The sequence below is a fragment of the Rana temporaria genome, chromosome 1 (assembly GCF_905171775.1).
Source record: "Rana temporaria chromosome 1, aRanTem1.1, whole genome shotgun sequence".
Taxonomy (NCBI): domain Eukaryota; kingdom Metazoa; phylum Chordata; class Amphibia; order Anura; family Ranidae; genus Rana; species Rana temporaria.
In genome coordinates, this window is record NC_053489.1 from 392827399 (window position 1) to 392847987 (window position 20589).

Sequence of the window (20589 nt, forward strand, 5' to 3'; positions counted from 1 at the left end):
ATAGGGGAAGGAGGTGAAATGTCCGTGTAAGAGGGATCCCAGAATCAGTAGGCCATGATCAGATTATACCAGCGCTGCTGAGAGTTTTTATTAGCCTGCTATGGGACAAGAGGACATGGACATAGATTTTGTGAGGACGCATAGAGCCCTGAGACCAAAGGGACCAGACACAGCACCGCCCAGGGACATAATCTGCTGCTTTCAGAGCTTTGCTCTTAAAGATGAAATTATGCGTAAAGCAAGGAGGAATGACCACATTGTTTTCAACGGTGAAAACAAAATGCTGTTCCATCATTTCTCCCAAATAACACTGAGGAACAGAGGTGCCCTACGTCCCCTGCTGGAGAAGTTAAGGGATAGAGATATGAGATACTCCTGGCGTTTCCCGTTTGCGCTGGCAGTCTCCTTCAATGGACAGCAACATGTCCTTAGCAGAACTTTGCTCAGCACTGGACCTGGGTCAGACGGACTTACCTGACTAGTATGCTGAGTTTCTCCAACCTATTTTGGAAAAAAATAACTCAGGTCCCCTTACTCCACGCCAGAGAAGCGACAGGCAAAGAAACAAAAGCAGAGTCGCGGAGGAAGCACCAGGATGGGGACTCCGAGACCCCAAGTTGGGCCTGACGAAGACCAAGACGAGGACTAATCCTTTCATGACCTCCTTCTCTCTGTTGCTTGCCACAAGTTGAAGTTGGACAATAGTTCTTGCGGACAGTTCACAAATCCCTTTGAGGGCATGCATTGCTTATTTTCTTCTTCCACCACCCTAGCGCGAAGTGATGCTTACATCTTCACAATGTTTTTTTTTTTGCCACGTTTCTGGATGGATGAACACCTTTGCAGTGACGGCCCCCAGCTGGTGAATTTTGAAATCGGACTGGTCACTCAACTTGCCCAACAGTCAGATTTGGAGGTGGATGCAGACCTACCCTCTCGCTCGTGATGTCCATTTTGAACCTTCTTTCCTACTACCATCTCACCAATTTTTCCTTTTTCTTTGTACTGTTTTACTTTTTATTTTTATTTTTTCTATTTGAGCTTTTTCATTACCCAGGTCAGGTTTGCAATATTGCCGGTCGGAAAGTCCATATGGTTAAATGTTGGTCACGTTAGTTCTGTTTTATTGGTTTTATATATGGATCTCAGGCTCACAATTTAACGCTTTTATTTGTAAGGCTGTGTGTACAACAGCCATTCATTTCCCTAGACTTTTTTATTTTAGTTTCAATCCATATCTGGATTGTACTATAGGTGGGCTGTCGACGTGTAGTCTGGTGCCTCCCTTCAACCCCACAGAGTGACCCAGTGCTCCTGATTTAGGACACAGGGGACACTACCTCCGAAAGAGGTGCTCGCTCCTGGGTGGGCAGGTTCCCCCTGGGAGGCGTACCTCTACCTTACATTATCCTCCTCTATATTATTATAGAACCTTTTCCCACTGGTTTCTCATTCTCTGATCTAGTGTCTTATTTCTCTACTCTCTTCTCCATTTTCTTTCTCCTTCTTGATCTCTCTTTTTCTTTACCTGATCCCTAATCTGGGGGTGGGAGATTAACGAGAGACATTTGTCTGGCATTATTTATTGCATTTGTACCAACTTGCACCTGTCAGATTATTTTATTGCAGTTGGACCTCTGGAGCATCTCCTCCTGTACCACACCGATGGCTTACTCCTCGCTAGGACATGCACCGTCAGTGATATCGCATAACATCAGGGGTCTGAACATTCCAGAACGTCGTTCCACCTTATTACGTGAACTCAAAAAAAGGAAGGCCCCATTTTGTGTTCCTCCAGGAGACACACTTTAAAACTCAACACGCACCTAAAACTGACTAATACATATTTCACGAGGGCCTTTCATGCCACCAACAATGACTCCAAGTCAAAGGGGGTTTCCATTTTAGTGAGTAAAGACGCACCTTTTCAGCTCATAGAACAAAGGAGTGACCCGGGAGGGAGATTCCTGTTTCTGAAGGGGAAGTATGGGACCACCCCAGTGACTTTAGCGAACGTATATTTCCCAAATAGGGCCCATGCCACGTTCTGTAGTAAACTTATGCAGAACTCCAGGGGTTTTCCACGGGTTGCCTTATACTAGGCGGAGATTTTAACCTTCCGCTCAACCCTCTGATGGACACCTCAAAACGGTAGATCATGCATTACCTATAAAATACTTAAAAAAATTAATCCGCCCTCCAAACTTTACACCTTATTGACACATGGCGTTTCCTCAATCCAGAGGGCCGTGACTTCACTCATTATTCTGTCCCTCACGCCAGACTAGACTACCTCTTTATTTCTCAGAGGAACCTATACTCAGTAGAGGCAGCTCACATCGGGATCCAATCGATCTCGGACCACGCGCCTATAGCGCTAGGCTTAAATCTCTTAACCGCACCCCCTAAACAGCCAACGTGGAGACTTAACGCGTCTCTCCTGACTGACCCAGACCTTTTGCCCTCTATCACCACCTCACTACTGGAATTCTTTAACCGTAACTCCACACCTGACACAGACCCCCTTATGGTGTGGGAAGCACACAAATGTACAATTAGGGGAGAACTGATCAGAATAAACTCTAAAACGCAAAAAAGACAGAGAGAAAGAAATTTGCAAACTAACGACACAAATTCACTCTTTAAAGTCTCTGCACAAACACTCACTCTCCGTTCAATCGGCTGAAGGCTTACTGGAAGCTAGGAAAGAACTACAACACATACTTGACTAAGTCTAAACGCATGCTGTTTTTCAGAAAGAAACTGTATTACGAATCAGGCAAGCTTTTAGCCAGAGCCTTAAGGGAACACACTTATGCCAATGATATTGCAGGAATCAGAAGGGGGAACGGATCAGTAGATGTGACCACAGAAGCAATAGCTGCTCATTTTCATGAGTACTACACTAAGCTATATGACCTGCCACCCCAACACAGACCTGAGGGTTTGCTCAGGGATAGAATGCAAATTATACAGGACTATTTGACCAAAAGTGGGCTTCCAAGACTGACAAACCTCGATGTAACACTTCTGGAAACGCCAATAACCCCCGTAGAAATCGCTCAGGTCATTAAATTGGTGAAGAATGGGAAAAGTCCTGGCCCGGACGGCTACTCAGCCATTTATTACAAAACCTTCTCGAACATACTTACCAAGCCGTTCGCTGCTGCTTTGAACTCCATGTCTACACCCTGGGACATACCGTCAGATTTTTTTCCGCACATATAGCTATAATCCCCAAACCTGGTAAGGACCCCCACAGATTGCGCCAGTTACAGGCCCATTTCACTACTGAACCTAGATGCCAAACATTTCGCGAAGATTCTCGCAATGCGCTTGGGTCCCTTACTGCCGGGCCTGATAGGTCTGGGGCAGGTAGGCTTCGTGCCAGGCAGGGAAGCAAAATACAATGTCACCAAGGCCCTGCTTCTCATCCAGGCGTCGCATGATGGGGACATCGAGGGCCTTCTCCTGTCCACGGACACGGAGAAGGCCTTTGATAGGGTGGCATGGGACTTCATGAGGGCAGTATGCAGACACGTGGGATTCGTGGATTTTTGCCTTGTATCATAACCCCACGGCGAGACTGAAAATAAACTGGACATTGTCTGAAAAAGTCTGCATTAAGAACGGCACTAGGCAAGGCTGCCCCCTGTCCCCATTGCTGTTCATCTTGTCTCTTGAACCCTTCATAAGAATAATTAAACGGAATAAGGCAATCACTGGTTTCAAGGTTCGGGACGGGGAGTTCAAACTGGCGGCGTACGCGGACGACCTTCTTTTCTTCTTAATCAACCCAACGGATAGCATTCCCAATCTTCTGACCGAATTCACACGCTACGGCTACATCTCCAACCTAAAAATGTAATTACACAAAATCAGAAGCCATGAACCTCTCGCTGCCATCTGAGCAGTTGAGTCGGATTAAAGCCGACTCAAACTTTAGATGGGAGGACCGAACCATCAAGTATCTAGGCACCTATCCAACGCCACAATTACAGAATATTTTTGAACATAACTTCACACCCCTTTTAAAAAGCTGCGTGGATGACATCGAGAGGTGGCAAACTGGTTACTTTTCCTGGTTCGGAACGGGCGTCCATAGTCAAAATGGTTATTTTACCGAGACTCCTCTATTTTTTAAGGACTCTACCCATAAAAATACCGCTACATTTTTTTTAGATTGCTCAACTCTATCATACTGAAATTCCTCTGGAATCAACGTAAACCTAGAATAAAATTGATGTGGTTGACCAGGCCTAAAGAGGCGGGTGGGATTGGGCTACCAAACTTCAAGCACTACTATTATGCGTCGCATGTGGCTAGGGTGATTGATTGGCACTGCCACAGACAATCCAAAGACTGGGTGGCACTGGAGGAATCCCTCTGCGCAAAGTCGCTGAAATTCTCCCCGTGGACCCCAAAAAATGACTCACTTAACCCAGGTGATCATCCAATCACGGGCAACACTTTAGAAATCTTACACCAGATTGCCAAACAAGGTACTGTCACCACCCCTCTCAGCACTCTGACCCCATTAAGGGATAATGTGGCCTTTACTCCGGGCGTCAATAACGCTCTGTTTCAACCTACACAAAGTGACACCCCTTTGCTTGCAAGGGATTGCTATATAGAGGGCAAATTTAAGGATTTCTCAGCACTGAAAATGGGCAGCGGTCTTCCACAACTAAGATGGTAGTCGTACTTTCAGTTACGCAGTTATTTAACCAAGCAGGAACACAAAAAAAGATTTTCACAGACCCCTGACTGACTTGGAGTCGACTTGTCTTGATGGGACGCCCCTAGCCAAAGCCACATCACTCTCGTATAAATGGTGGAGGAGCGGATGGGTACAGGAGGAGATGGTCGGAGGAGCTGCGGGAGGAACTGACGGACAAACAATGGAGGTATACCTGCATTTTAGCGCATAAAGGTTCCATAAGTGCATTGATCCAAGAAACGGGCTACAAGCTGCTGACACACTGGTATAACACACCTGATAAGCTCCATAAATGGGACCCTCAAAAACCCCAGACATGCTGGAGATGCCAATTGGAAAAGGGCACATTGCTCCACATTTGGTGGCAGTGCTCAATGATCACACCCTTCTGGGATGGAGTTAAAAAAACTGATTAAAATAATTACGGAGTTGTCGTTGGATGCAGCTTGTTGTTTGTTACATATCAATCACTTCACTCTCACAAAATACAATAATTCACTATCCAAGCATCTAATTAATGCAGCAAGGTCACTAATACCTATTCTTTGGAGATCCACCAGGGTGCCCTCCACCGTGGACTGGCTAAAAAAAAAAATTCAGGGACATGTGTGAGATGGAGGACACCATGGCGCAGGAAAATGGCAGAGTCGAGGCCTTCCAAAATACCTGGCAGCCTTGGATCGTCTTTCGTTATTCCCAGGAATATGAAGACACAATGCAGAGACCCTAATGTTGATATGTAGAATGTATGGGACTCCTCGCGGGAACAGGTCCGCGACTCTTTTGGTCATTCTTTTTGTCAGACTGAACTGGCTTGTAAGCAAGCGTTACAGCTTTAATGTTCACCCCCCCTTGAGCTCTTACTACTGTTCTTTTTCTTTCTTTCCTCTTTCCTTTCTTTCTCTTCTCCCTGTCCAGCCATCTCTAGCGCACAAAACCCTGTGCAATGTATGACGATGAACCACACTGATTCATGGCCATATATCCGTGTTGTTATGACAATCATTATCAGAGTCTCAGGCCAAAAAAGTTTATGGCGAAACTATAGTTCAAATGTTTGTTCCCAGAGGGGCTTGACTCTTAAGACTTAGTTTCAGCCTTCAGATACTTACTTTGTATAAGGAGTATTCTATAATCCTCATAGTATCAGTTCATCCCTGTATTGCATTGCTTATTGTTGTAAATGTACTTGCATGTGACGTGTTGTGTATGCTACCCTGTGATTCCTTATTTTCTTTCAATAAAACTGAAATGTTTAAAAAATAAATATATGTAATTTATTTTCCATGAATAAACAATTGTGTAGGCACCGATAAATACTCGATAAACGATAAAAAGTGCATAAATATGGAGAATTGTTTTAATTGAGTGTGCCTCCTGTGCTTGTAATGCTGTGTACACACGATCGGTTTGTCTGATTAAAACGGTCTGATGAACCGTTTTCATCAGACTAAACCGATCATGTGTGGGCCCCATCGGTTATTTATCCATCGGCTAAAAAATTAGGAACTTGTTTTAAAATTATCTGATGGATAAAAAACCTATAGAAAAAAAACGATCGTCTGTAGGCACGTCCATCGGTTAAAAATCCATGCTCAGAATCAAGTCGACGCATGCTTGGAAGCATTGAACTTCATTTTTTTCAGCACGTCGTGTTTTACGTTTCCGCGTTCTGACACGATCGTTTCTTTAACTGATGGTGTGTAGACACGACCGATCATCAGTCATCTTCATCGTAAATCTGATGGAAAAATCCATCAGACCGTTTTCATCGGATGGACCGATCGTGTGTACAGGGCATAAGTGGTACAGAATTTGTAAAGACTGCTATGTCTATATGTATATTCCAATATCTTATTGCATATTTACAAATCATATTCTAGAATGAAAGTGTTTTGTTTCTTTTGAAATCAGCTGTGGAATGGTTTCATTTATGATAGCACATGTCTTTATCATAGCAAACATTTTTTTCCTGTAAATGTTTTGTGCTGGTCTCTTTGGTTTCAAGTGTGCAATGGAAATATATGCAGATTTGCAATGGAAATTAGAGGTTACAATGTCAATAACGTGATGTTTTGCATTTTAGTAAAAAAACTACATTTCTTTATGCAGCTGTCACAACTATACTCAATTTTACGTAAACCTACCTGTCTGACATCTCTAAAAAGCAAATGCTTTATTTTAATATTCCTTTTTGTTATTGCAAGGCTTCAAATGTTTCAGGTGTCTTGTCTTTAAGAGATAAATGTATATGTACTTAACACGTTTTAAAAATGCTGTGCTTTGGTGTATTATATATGTACCCTTGACAACCAGATACATTTAAATGCTTAAAATACAATGTGAACTCGAACCCATTCCTTACCCATCTATATCTGCTGTCTCCACATAACACAGACTATTCTGTTCTGATGAGTACAGCAAAAGCAGATCTGCCTGTAAAAATAAAGCAGCTTTACTTGAAACATTCACAGACCAACTACACAGAGCTAAAAACAATACATTATACTGCATAAGGCTGGGTTCACACTTATTGCGAATTAGATGCGGGTTTTAAAAAAGGAATGTATTGTGTACAGGAGATCATATTGTTAGGAATATTGACCTCATCAGCTGGGCCAATGCTTTAAAAATGGCTATCCTTGGCTTAAATGCAGAGACAGTGGGCCAGATTCACAGCTGAAATACGCCGGAGTATCTACTGATACGCCGGCGTATTTTCAAATTTACCGCGTCGTATCTTTAGTTTGAATCCTCAAACCAAGATACGACGGCTTCTGGCTTCGATCCAACAGGCGTACGGCTTTGTACGCCTTCGGATCGTAGGTGTAATACTTCCGCGCCCGCTGGGTGGAGTTTGCGTCGTTTTCCGCGTCGGGTATGCTAATTAGCTGTTTACGGCGATCCACGATCGGCGTAAAGTTACAGCTGCTATTTCTTGGCTTAAATTTAGACTTGCCATGTTAAAGTATGGCCGTCGTTCCCGCATCAAATATATATATTTTTTTTTTTGCGTAAGTCGTCCGTGAATAGGAAAGGACGTAACGCACGTCGCCGTTCAAAAAATTACGTCGGTGCGACGTCATTTTGCGCAAAGCACGGCGGGAAATTTCAAAACGGAGCATGCGCAGTACGTTCAGCGTTCAACCCATTTGAATTAGGCGGGCTTGCGTCGGACGGATTTACGCTACGCCGCCGCAAGTTTACAGGCAAGTGCTTTGTGAATCAAGCACTTGCCCATAAAACTTGCGGCGGTGTAACGTAAATGTGATACGTTACGCCACCGCAATTCTATGTGAATCTGGCCCAGTTTTTATTACCTTGACCAGCACTACATTTCCACAGAGTAGAGGATTTGGGGTTTCATGCCCTCTTTATATTTTTTTATACTCCTCCCCTTTCTTTTACTTTAACTTTCCCTTGCACTCAGCATAGAAAGGTGTCAATTGATAATGAAACTCACTGTGCCCGCTTTCTCCATTCCTCTTTTTGTTATGCATTTAAACCCTGGTAGCCTTTCAATTGCTTTTAGTTGACAGTAGGTAATATAAGCATTCCTAATTCACTGTGAATATTCTATTAAGGTTATCTAATACAACATGTCTAATATAATCTAATATATTATCTAATATAACAGCACACCTTCCAAATTCTAACAAAACATTATCAAAATCTGGCTGTCTGTCAGGTTATAAGATTAGCAATGGCAGGTCTCACCTGCAGCTCTAAAATTATGCTCACTGTCTGTTCTCCCGTATAATTTTGTAGTCCTGCTTTTTTGTTTGAATCTACAGTGAGGGAAAAATGTATTTGATCCCCTACTGATTTTGTAAATTTTCCCACTGACAAAGAAAAAAAATCAGTCTATAATATTAATGGTAGGTTTATTTAAGTGAGAGACGGAATAACAACAAAAAAAATCTAGAAAAATGCATTTAAAAAAAAGTTAAAAATTGATTTGCATTATAATGAGTGAAATAAGTGTTTGACCCCTTCGCAAAATGTGACTTAGTACTTGGTGGCAAAAATCTTGTTGGCAATCACAGGAGGTCAGATGTTTCTTGTAGTTGGCCACCAGGTTTGCACACATCTCTGGAGGGATTTTGTCCCACTTCTCTTTGCAGATCCTCTCCAAGTCATTAAGGTTTTCGAGGCTGACGTTTGGTAACTCGAACCTTCAGCACCTGCCACATATTTTACATGGGATTAAGGTCTGGAGACTGGCTAGGCCACTCCAGGACCTTAATGTATTTCTTCTTGAGCCACTTCTTTGTTGCCTTGGCCATATGCTTTAGATCATTGTCATGCTGGAATACCCATTCATGACCCATTTTCAATGCCCTGGCCGAGGGAAGGAGGTTCTCACCCTAGATTTGATGGGGCATGGCTCAGTCCATCGTCCCTTTGATGCAGTGAAGTTGTCCTTCAATGTATAATGTTTCATTTTTGAAGGTGGGGATGTTGTTCTTGGGGTCATAGGCAGCATTCCTCCTGCTTCAAACACATTGAGTTGAGTTGATGTCAAAGAGCTTGATTTTGGTCTTGTCTGCCCATAGCACTTTCATCCAGTTTGGGCCTGTACATGTGCTTTCTTGAGCAGGGTGAAATTGCGGGCGCTGCAGGATTTCAGTCCTTCATGGCGTAGTGTGTTACCAGTTGTTTTCTAGGTGACTATGGTCCCAGCTGCCTTGAGATCATTGACAAGATTTTAGTTCTGGGATGATTCCTCACCATCCTCATGATCATTGAAACTCCACAAAGTGAAGTCTTGCATGGAGCCCCAGACCAAGGGAGATTTACAGTTATTTTGTGTTTCTTCCATTTACAAAAAAAATCGCACCAAGTGTTGTCACCCTCTCACTAAGCTGCTTGGCGATTGTCTTGTAGCCCATTCCAGCCTTGTATAGGTCTACAATCTTGTCACTGACATCCTTGGATAGGTATTTGCCATGGTGGAGAGATTGGAATCTGATTGATTGCTTCTGTGGACAGGGGTCTTTTATACAGGCAACAAGCTGAGATTAGAGCACTCCCTTTAAGAGAGTGCTTCTAATCTAAGCTTGTTACCTGTATAGAAGACACCTGGGAGCCAGAAATCTTTCTGATTGATAGGGGATCAAATACTTATTTCACTCATTAAAATGCATTGCGCAAAATCAGCAGGGGATCAATACTTTTTTCCCTTAATGTATATGCATAAAGCAGAGGTATAAATCCCATCATGTCTCTTTCTTTGGGAGACATTCCTGTGGCTGTCAGTCTTACAATGACTTATTGGATTTGTAGTTCCACTATAGTTGAGGTTGTCAACCCCCGGTATTGAGGTTTTTCTTAGCTTAGGGCCTTATTTTAAATTGATTTTCTCATTTAGGCTCTCACATACAGTATTTCCTTCTGACCTCCTCCATGGAAACATGCTTTTTTGGAGTCAGAATTTAACTATCCTTAGGCCCCGTACACACGAGAGGATCGATCCGCTGAAATTGATCCGCGGATCGGTTTCAGCGGATAGATCCGCTGGTGTGTACGATCCAGCGGATATTTATCCGCGCATATATTAAGGGCCGACCGATTTCCAGCGGATAAAAATTTCCTAACATGCTAAGAAATCTATCCGCTGGAATCGGCTCCAGCGGATCGATCCGGTGGTCTGTACAGACTCACCGGATCGATCCGTCCGAACCCATCCCTCGCATGCGTCGTAATGATTCGACGCATGCGTGGAATTCCTTATATGACAGCGTCGCGCACGTCGCTGCGTCATCATCGCGGCGACGGCGCGACACGTCATCGCGATGGGAATTCGGCGCGGATTTCGATCCGATGGTGTGTACACTCCATCGGATCAAAATCCTCAGAGGATTTATCCGCGGAAACGGTCCGGAGGACCGTATCCGCGGATAAATCCTATCGTGTGTACTAGGCATTAGTCCTCCAACACCTGGAACTTATTATGAGAGAATGCTTCTAAAATTTCCATGTGTGCTTATAAGGTGTTATTTGAATGGTACTTGACCCTAGAAATTTCTCCATAAATTATCCAGCTCTATATTCAGGCTCTGTGCCTTCATCCACATGTTCTAGACCTGGTCCAGGATTCAGCCAATTTGGAAGAAGGTCAAGTGATTTATCAATACTAAACAGAATATGGATTTTTTTTATTTAATCAATTAATTTACCATATTTATCGGTGTATAACACGCACAGGCGTATAACACTCACCCTAACTTTAAGAGGGAAGTTTCAGGGGAAAAAACTTTCCACAGCCCCCTGCGTATAACACGCAGCCACAGTTTACCCTTTATTTTCAGGGTAAAAAAGTGAGTGTTATACGCCAATAAATACAGTATTTATTTGTAAATCTTTATCAGTCCACCATATATCAATGAATGATAAACCCACATTCTGGTGACATCACATTATAACATTGTAATATCCTGGAAATATTGAGTTGTTCCAGCAATACCTAAAAGAAACATCACCTTAACCAATCATTGCATTGAGATTTAAAGAGGAGTTCCAGTCATTTGTGTTTTTATTAAAAGTCAGCAGCTACAAAAAGTGTAGCTGCTGACTTTTAATAAACACACACTCACCTGTCCCACGGTCCAGCGGTGCACTCATCCTAGCAGTTTTCTTCCTCTCTCCTCCCTCCTCCCTCTGCGACGCCAGTATCTCTACTATGGGCACCCAGCTGTGACAGCTTGCAGCACAGGGTGCCCACTGCACTCTGATTGGTCCCACAATCTTCTGGGACCTGTCCCGTGTCCCAGAAGACTTCAGGAGGGGGAGGAGAACTTCCACTTCGGATCGCCTAAGGCGACCGGAACGAAAGTGGCTGTGGGTACCTGTCAAAATTGGGTACCCACTCCCCCCTCCTCCCCAAAAGCTCAGTTTTACCATCAGGAGCCAGGGAGGAAGCCTTAAAGCGGAAGTTACACTTTTGGGAAGTTCCATGTGGATGGCGCCACCCTTGGGGCTGCTTTTGCTGATTCACGCTTTGCAGTCTTCGTGCTTTTCAGTCTGTTACAGCGTGATGAATGTGCCATCTCCATTACAAATGCTAGTTTTACCAGAACGAGCGCTCCCTTATTATAACTTGCTTCTGAGCATGCGGGTTTTTTTCACGTCTTTAAAAGTACATATACCACCATTTTTTACGACGTTAAAAACGACAACGTTAAAAACTAAGTGAAAAATTAGAGCATGTTCGAAATTTTTAATGCCCATTTTTTACATAGTGAAAAATGCTCTGGAGCCCACACACACGTTTTTATTGACATTTAAAAAAAAACTTAATTTTTTACAACCCGAAAAACGGTCGTATGTACGCGGCATAAGTCACATACTCTGAATTTTATAAAGTATGCTATTTTTAGGTCAATGATTCAGAAGGAAATGAAGACTGAGGCCTCGTACACATGACCGAGAAACTCGTCATAAAAGAAACATTGTTTTCCTCGACGAGTTCCTTGTCAGGCTTGTCGAGAATCTTGTCAAGCTTTCTTTGCGTACACACTGCCAAGACAAAATCTCGTCGTTCTCAAACGCGGTGACGTACAACGACACTATAAAGGGGAAGTTTGATTCCACTGGTGCCACCCTTGGGGCTGCTTTTACTAATCTCATGTTACTGCGTGTTAAGTAAAAGTTTGGTGAGAGACGATTCTCGCTTTTCAGTCTGTTACAGCGTGACGAATGTGCCATCCCCATTAAGAGCGCTACTTTTACCCAAGGTGCGCTCCCGTCTCATACTTTATTCTGAGCATTCGCGGGTTTCTAAGCATACACACAAACGTGTTTCTCGTCGTAAACCAGCCCGGCGAGAAACACGGCGAGGAAATTGAGACTCCCAACGAGAAAAAAAAAAAGAACTTGTTCTTTTTTTTTTCGTCAAGATCCACGACAGTTTTCTCGACGAAAAACATACACACGACCGTTTTCCTCGGCAAAAAAGCTCTGCCACCAAGTTTCTTGATGGATTTTGTCGAGCAAAACGGTCGTGTGTACGAGGCCTCAGGCAATCGGTTAACAAGCATTTTCAGATTGAAGTCATCAATAACAGACTACATATTTCTCTCGGTACACCTTCCTTTTTTAAATGTCAGTTACAAACTAAGACTACTCACAGGAGATTTATTAAGTGAACTCAGGATTCAGTAATGATTCAGAGATGATATTTTAATATGCAGGATCTTTCAAATTTACACTTACAGGCACAAAATCATCCTTATGTAGCCGAATAATATCTCCAACCTGAATGTCTTTCCATTTCTCCCAGAAGAAACTGCAAGTATACATTAACAAGATGTATCAAATACTCATACTGGTTCTTTCATTAAAAATTTATTTTTCATAACAACAAATCTAAAAATTAATTCTTAAACAGTGCACATTTTCTGAAAATGTTAAAATATATATCAATCAATACATTTACTCATAAACCATATATACCATTTGATAATAAAATGGTCCATGACATACAGTCTAAAAGCATCTACAAACATGTATTTTTGTCACCAACGCCTGCATATGATAAAGTATTGGTCTACAATTGTATGAGCAATTTTGCTAATTTGATTTTGGTAAATTATGGGGGGAAAAATCAAAATATAATGTACATTTATTATTAATTTTGTGGATTATGTTACCTAATTGTGACTAGCAAATGAAATATCATGCTCCAAATTATGTCCCTCTATCTCCTGCATGTCCAGTTACCTGCCTGGCTTGTTGTAATCCAGTAAACAGCTAAAAAACACAGAAGGGAATACTGCAATCCAGACTGCAGCAAATATATTGTATTCGAAACAGCAGCAGAAACACAGTTCGTATGCATTTAGCCGCACAAATAGAGTTTTTATCTTACTATTTAGAAAGCAACATTTGTACCGCGAAACACATAAGTATGTTTTCCTGCTGCCATTAAAATGGCAGCAGGAATGTTCCTCTCTCTCCTGCATGTCCAGTTGCCTGTCTGGCTGATTGTAATCCAGTGAATTTCCAAAGCTTTAGATTGGGATTTGATGGTGTCACTACTGTTCTGCTCACTGTTCTCCGTGCTGGAAGTTCAGACGTGAGGAAGCACAGCCCTGTCTCTACTTAGATGTGACATCCATACAAAGACACAGTGCAGAACAAGGCAATAAGGAAGAGATTAGCTGTAAGGAGACCACAGGCAAACCTAGTGTCTAGTCTTTTGCCGTCTGTCTGTCAGTGTCCGGTGGTCACAGTGGGTGACCGATTGCACCACAATGCAGCCCATGGGGTGCCCACAATGCACAATCCTGGGAGGATATTACAATAGGTCGGGCAGAAAGCAGTTAAAGAGGAGTTTCCATCAAAAATATAATTTTGCTTTAAAGTGTAGCTTAGACCTTAAAAAAACAAAAAAAAAAAACATTTTTTACTCACCTTGAAATGCCTATTGCTATGCGGTCCCACGAAATCTGCCTTCCTATTCACCGAGGATCCTGACATCAGCTCCTAACAGCGCTAATGCTCCTGGGAAACGATGACACGTGATGTCGTGCCCTTACCCTGTGCAAGAATCGCGTTACTACTATACCAGAAGTGACGCGATTCCCTGAATAGCTTGGCGCCATTTTCAAAACTGGCAAAACAATTGAGGAAATGGCAATCATGTATTTTAATGCTGTGTGATGGTCGCGGCTTGTTGTTGATGATGGGTTGCCATCACAACGGCGTACACTTCGCTCGTTGTGATGGCAACCCAAGTGGTTGACGGCGTGGCGCTGCAGCAGTCTTGCGCATATGCGATATTGGGGCGGGACGGGTGGCTCGTTCTGACGCGTCATCCCCACTATTCCCGGAAGCAATTGCTTGTGGGCTTCACAATGCCCACAAGCAAAATGAGAACGTTCTGAAGACCGGAATATAAAGTGTTCGTTTTAACCACTTGCCGTCGCCGCACCGTCATAATACGTCCACAAGGTGGCTCTCCTAGGCGAGAGCACGTATTATGACGTCCTGCCTTTTAGCCGCCACTAGGGGCGCCGCCGGAGGCGCGCGCGCCCCCCGCTCGCCCCCGACTCCCGTGCGTGTGCCCGGCGGGCGCGATCGCCGCCGGGCACACGCGATCGCTCGGTACAGAGCGGGGAACGGGAGCTGTGTGTGTAAACACACAGCTCTCGTTCCTGTCAGCAGGGGAAATGCTGATTTTCTGTTCATACAATGTATGAACAGAAGATCAGTGTTTCCCCTAGTGAGGCCACCCCCCCCCCCACAGTAAGAACACACCCAGGCATACTTAACCCCTTCCCCGCCCCCTAGTGTTAACCCCTTCACTGCCAGTGGCATTTTTATAGTAATCTAATGCATTTTTATAGCACTGATCGCTATAAAAATGCCAATGGTCCCAAAAATGTGTCAAAAATGTCCGAAGTGTCCGCCATAATGTCGCAATACCGAAAAAAAAAAAAATCGCTGATCGCCGCCATTACTAGTAAAAAAAAATATTAATAAAAATGCCATAAAAATACCCCCTATTTTGTAAACGCTATAACTTTTGCGCAAACCAATCAAACGCTTATTGCGATTTTTTTTTACGAAAAATATGTAGAAGAATACGTATCGGCCTAAACTGAGGAAAAAAAATGTTTTTTTTATATATTTTTGGGGGATATTTATTACAGCAAAAAGTAAACAATATTCATTTTTTTCAAAATTGTCGTTCTATTTTTGTTTATAGCGCAAAAAATAAAAAACGCAGAGGTGATCAAATACCACCAAAAGAAAGCTCTATTTGTGGGAAAAAAAGGACGCCAATTTTGTTTGGGAGCCACGTCGCATGACCGCGCAATTGTCTGTTAAAGCGACGCAGTCCCGAATCGCAAAAAGTACTCTGGTCTTTGGGCAGCAATGTGGTCCGGGGGGTAAGTGGTTAAATAACTCGGCGGAACTTTTTAAAATAGTAAGTGACACTATAGAAACATATACAACGAGAGATGAAAGCAGATGTTTTTAAAAATTGAAAAATGTGATGGAAACCCCGCTTTAACAATACACATTTTTACATTAATTTGCATACAACTCAAACCTTAACATACATTTAGAAAATTAAAATATTTAAGAACAAATAAAATTCAACCTTCTTTCTTAGGCAAAGTAAAAATATAATTACCTTTTTCCCTTAAGGATCTCACATGGCCGGTTGTTTATTTCTTTGTCGCTTTTGTGCCGGGCCTGTAAATGGTAAAATATTTATAGTAATATTAAATATAGTAATATTTTTTAAACATTTAAAAAAAAAAAAAAAATGTACATACTCTCATCAGAGTAGTTCATGGTCACCATAGTAATATGTCCATAGTTCATGGTCACCATAGCAATCAAAGTGTGAAAATAATCCCTGATCAACTCCCCCAAAGTAGTACAGTGGTACTACTCTGGGGAAGTTGATCAGGGATTTTTTTTACACTTTGATTGCTGTTACAATGATAATCATTGTGAAGCCTCGTACACACGACAGAGAAACTCGACGGGCGAAACACATCGAGTTCCTCGTCGAGTTCCTGGTTAGGCTTGTCGAGGAACTCGACAAGCTTGCTTTGCGTACACACAGTCAAGCCAAAATCTCCTCGTTCTCAAACCCGGTGACATACAACACATACAACGGCAGGGGAAGTTCGATTCCGCTGGCTAAACTCTTGGGGCTGCTTTTGCTAATTTCATGTGTTTGCGTGTTAAATAAAAGTTTGGTAAGAGACGATTTGCACTTTTCAGTCTGTTACAGCTTTAAAAATGTGTCATCTCCATTACAAATGCTACTTTTACTCCCGTCTCATACTTTAATCTGAGCAAGCGCGGGTTTCTTAGCATACAGACGTCCGAGTTTCTCGTTGAAAACCAGCCCGTCGAGGATCTCGACGAGCCAAATCAGACTCCCGTCGAGAAAATAGAGAACTTGCTCTCTTTTTGGCTCGTCAAGGTTTTTGACAGTTTCCTCGATGAAAATGTACACACGACCGGTTTCCTCTGCAAAAAATATCTCCCAGCAAGGTTCTTGCTGGTTTTTGCCGAGAAACTCGGTCGTGTGTGCGAGGCCTTACAGCAATGTTTTGAACTATTATGAATGGGTTACATTCATAACCGCTGCTATTACTAGTGATCTGTGATTGGCTACAGCTAATCGCATGGTACAGGGTGCATGTGATTGACCCAGGTACCAATCACATCATTACTCAACAGGAAACATAGCTGTTATTAATTAAATTCAATTGAAACAGCTTTGTTGCCTTTAGCAGCGGGGCACCAGGATTTGCAATCTGCTGTGTTTGGTCACACGAGCAGCATGCTGCGCCCCCCTAAACCAGTCTGAATGATGTGCATGTACGTTATCCAACCTGCCCATGCCGGCTGCCCACAGTAAATGTAATGCGGGTGGTTGGCAAGTGGTTAAAAAAGTCAAACATTTCACCAAGGTGTAGTCAACCACAGTAGCATAAGTTTTTCAAATAGTATGGTAAAAAGAAAGATTAAATAAAATAGTTGTTACTTACAAAATCATCAATAACATCTTTGATTCCTCGTACGATTAGCAGAACGAGCAAGGGAAACATTATGGCAAACCATGGTAAAGTTGAAATAGCAGGAACAGTCTAAGGAAATACAGAAAAAACATCAGCTTATGCGTAATCAGTGAAGAATGAGTTCCTCAGTAGATACACAGATGAAAATAATAATCCTTGACAGGTACATCAAGGGTTATTTCCACTGGCTCAAAAACACTCAGTGCAACACTTCAGGACTAAAACGATCTCGAGTAAAAAAAAACAGACAACAGAGGACGCAATCTAAGTGCAGTAAATATATATTTATTGAATAAAAAGATAATTATCAACTCACATGAATTGGAAGAATAAGCTCCTCTCAACAGAATCTCAATCTGGTGGTCTGCTACTGTAACCACAGTACCATAATAAACCAGTCTACAATGTGCAGCTAGCAGTGCCAACTCAGAGGCACCCAGGAAGCAGAGAAACTCCTCTGACAGTGTGACATCAGTGATGTCAGATGCCAGGAGGCGTCAAGGGCACGCTATGTGTTTCGAGGCGATTATTTTAGTAAATATAAACTGCTAAATACCTTTTCTCATCAGCAGTATATAGCAGTCTTGTGACTTCCATCAGTATCCAGCTGAGCACTGGTTAACGCTTATATGAGTTTTCATTCTCCTCCGACTGTCTAATGAGGATGCATGACTCTGTCTGGACATTGCTGGTTGGCCCTGTGGTCATCACAAGCACCTCCCCCCCAAAAAATTCTTGAGCACTATACATCAAACTGAGCATGTGCAGAGTGCCCCCAAGGCTCTTTACTATCGGGAGATGGATTGGGGACTGTGGATGATGTGAAGGAACAGAGAAGACAGGATTTAAACAGCCTTTTTACAAATTACACGCAATGTGCAGGATTAACCCCTTAGGTTCCACAGTGAGTATAACAAGCATGCTTTACTGCAAATACAGACTGATTTTACTGTTGTGGATTTAGTAACATTTTAACTATTTAGGGATTGCTAGTGGTACATGTAATCTGTTTTAAAATCTATTTTTTTATAATATATTTAACAACTTTAAAATGTTTAAAATGGTGACATTTCCAGCACTAAAAAGCTTCAAATCAGTGATACCCATGTGATAACCTGGTACCTTCAACCTAAACCTGCAACTCGAATAAAGTACTTTTAAACATAGTCAGGCCCTGTTCACTACTTGTGTACGCACACACAATGCCTATGATTGCGCTGTCATTAGTCAGCACGGATCACAGGCAAAATGCACAGAGCCAAAGTGGTGTGACCACCAATGTTATGGGAGATGGGGGACACCGCCCACAACATACAACTGATTTAAAGGAGTGCTTACCACAGATCACTAACTCCCGATACTAAAATCTGGAAGTTGACCTGTGCATTACATAGTCTTGACCCTTGCACTCTGCTGCACTGTGTAGTATGCTATGCCCTGAACTAAATTAAGCAATGTTGGGAGTTACTGTACTGACATTTTAGCGCCTTAAGAAATACAAATGGCTTTAGAACATAATTATTTTTAAACTGTTGGTCGTTTTTCATCCTTATAGTAAAAAATAAAATAAAAATTGAGTGGTTATTAAATAGGACCAAAAATATGTAATATTCATTTTGGTACAGTATTGCATGACCAAGTACTTATCAAACTATCACGGCACTGAAAACTAAAAAAACTGATTCAGACACAAGATTCAGACACAAGATACGACGGCGCATCTCCTGATACGCCGTCGTATCTCTGAGTGCGGGAGGTCGTATCTATACGCCTGATTCATAGAATCAGGTTACGCATAGATATCCCTAAGATCCGACAGGTGTAAGTGTCTTACACCGTCGTATCTTAGGCTGCATTTTCTGGCTGGCCGCAAGTGGCGCTTCCGTATGTTTACGCGAGGAATATGCAAATTAGTTTTTATGCCGATTCAGAAACAAATGACCGCCCGTCGCTTTTTTTTTACGTCCGTTGCGTTAGGCTTTTTCCGGCATAAAGTTACCCCTGCTATATGAGGGGTATGTGCGGTGTATCCTATGTTAAGTATGGCCGTTGTTCCCACGTCGAATTTTGAAAACTTTACGTTGTTTGCGCAAGTCGTTCGCGAATAGGGCTGGACGTCATTTACGTTCACGTCGATTCCAATATGTCCTTGCAGCGTACTTTGGCGCAATGCACACTGGGTTATTTTACGGACGGAGCATGCGCCGTTCAAAAAAAACTTGAAAAACGCAGGGTCAAGTCAAATTTAAATATAACACGCCCCCAATATCCGCATTTGAATTACGCGGCCTCACGCCGCAACACATACGTTACGCCGCCGTAAATAAGGGCGCAAGTTCTTTCTGAATACAGAACTTACGCCCAAAGTTAGATACGCTCAGATATCTGAATCCGGCCCACTGCCTTTTAATAAAGGGTAATACACATGATAGTAATCAAGTGGTTATTTATCATATTGGTAAAGCACAGTTTAAAAAACACTTACCTGCAAAACAATTATAAACAGAAAGTAGAGATTTGCGACTCTGTGGAACTGCTCAAATAGGTTGAGAGGGATGAAAGTAAAGATGTTGTATTTATAGGTCTTTATACTGTTGTCCTTGAAAGATGAAACAAAATCAGACATGCTTAATAAATATAGAAATAGATTTTTTTTCACATAACATGTCCTATTATCAATAAATTATATGTTTAAAGGAGTTCTATAGTCACAATTTCATTTTATGAGATCAGCATTGTAATAACAATACAAACAATAGTTGTATATGACAATCCAGTATAAGCTTACAACTTTCATGTTATATGTTCTGCCTGTCTGCTGTAGGGTGATCACATTTCCAAACTACCATTCAGGGACACCCTCCCTTTCCAAAAATCAGCTTGTGATGTAACAAATCACAGCACATTGATTGGACACAAGAGGCGGGATTTATGATTTCTCCAATCACAAGCAGGGGGCGGGATTTTGTCTCCTCCAGGCATTCCCGGCCAGGACAAGTACTGTCAGTGAGTAAAGCGGTGATGTGGCGGCCTTTTTTGGGGGCATCGGATTGGCCCGGGGGGGGGGGGGGTGGCTGTGTCAGTTTCATTCCGGGACACTGTATTGTCCTGGAATGAATGTGCCCGGGACAGACCTGCAAAATGGTCACCCTAGTCTGCTGGTTATCTTTCCACAACTTCCTGGATTGCCTGCATGCTTTACAGTTTGTTATTACAAAGTGGTAGCGATTCTTACAGGATGCTTTTTGATTGTGAAAATGTATTACATCTTTTAAAATATATTATAGGGAACAAGCACTAATTTGAAGAGAAATGTGG

At 42.4% G+C, this 20589-nt stretch overlaps 1 protein-coding gene across 5 annotated transcripts in view; it reads right to left on the reverse strand.

Moving 5' to 3' along the window:
* LOC120912727 (phospholipid-transporting ATPase IK-like) overlaps positions 1–20589 on the reverse strand; it is a 273043-nt gene that overhangs the window by 167040 nt on the left and 85414 nt on the right. For all 5 annotated transcript variants that reach the window (XM_040322637.1, XM_040322634.1, XM_040322636.1 and 2 more), the window contains exons 4-8: positions 19757–19870; positions 17242–17340; positions 15864–15925; positions 12935–13007; positions 7086–7156 (exon numbers count right to left, since the gene is read on the reverse strand). In XM_040322637.1, the coding sequence (XP_040178571.1) occupies positions 7086–7156; positions 12935–13007; positions 15864–15925; positions 17242–17340; positions 19757–19870 (419 nt within the window). The remainder of the gene's footprint in view (positions 1–7085; positions 7157–12934; positions 13008–15863; positions 15926–17241; positions 17341–19756; positions 19871–20589) is intronic.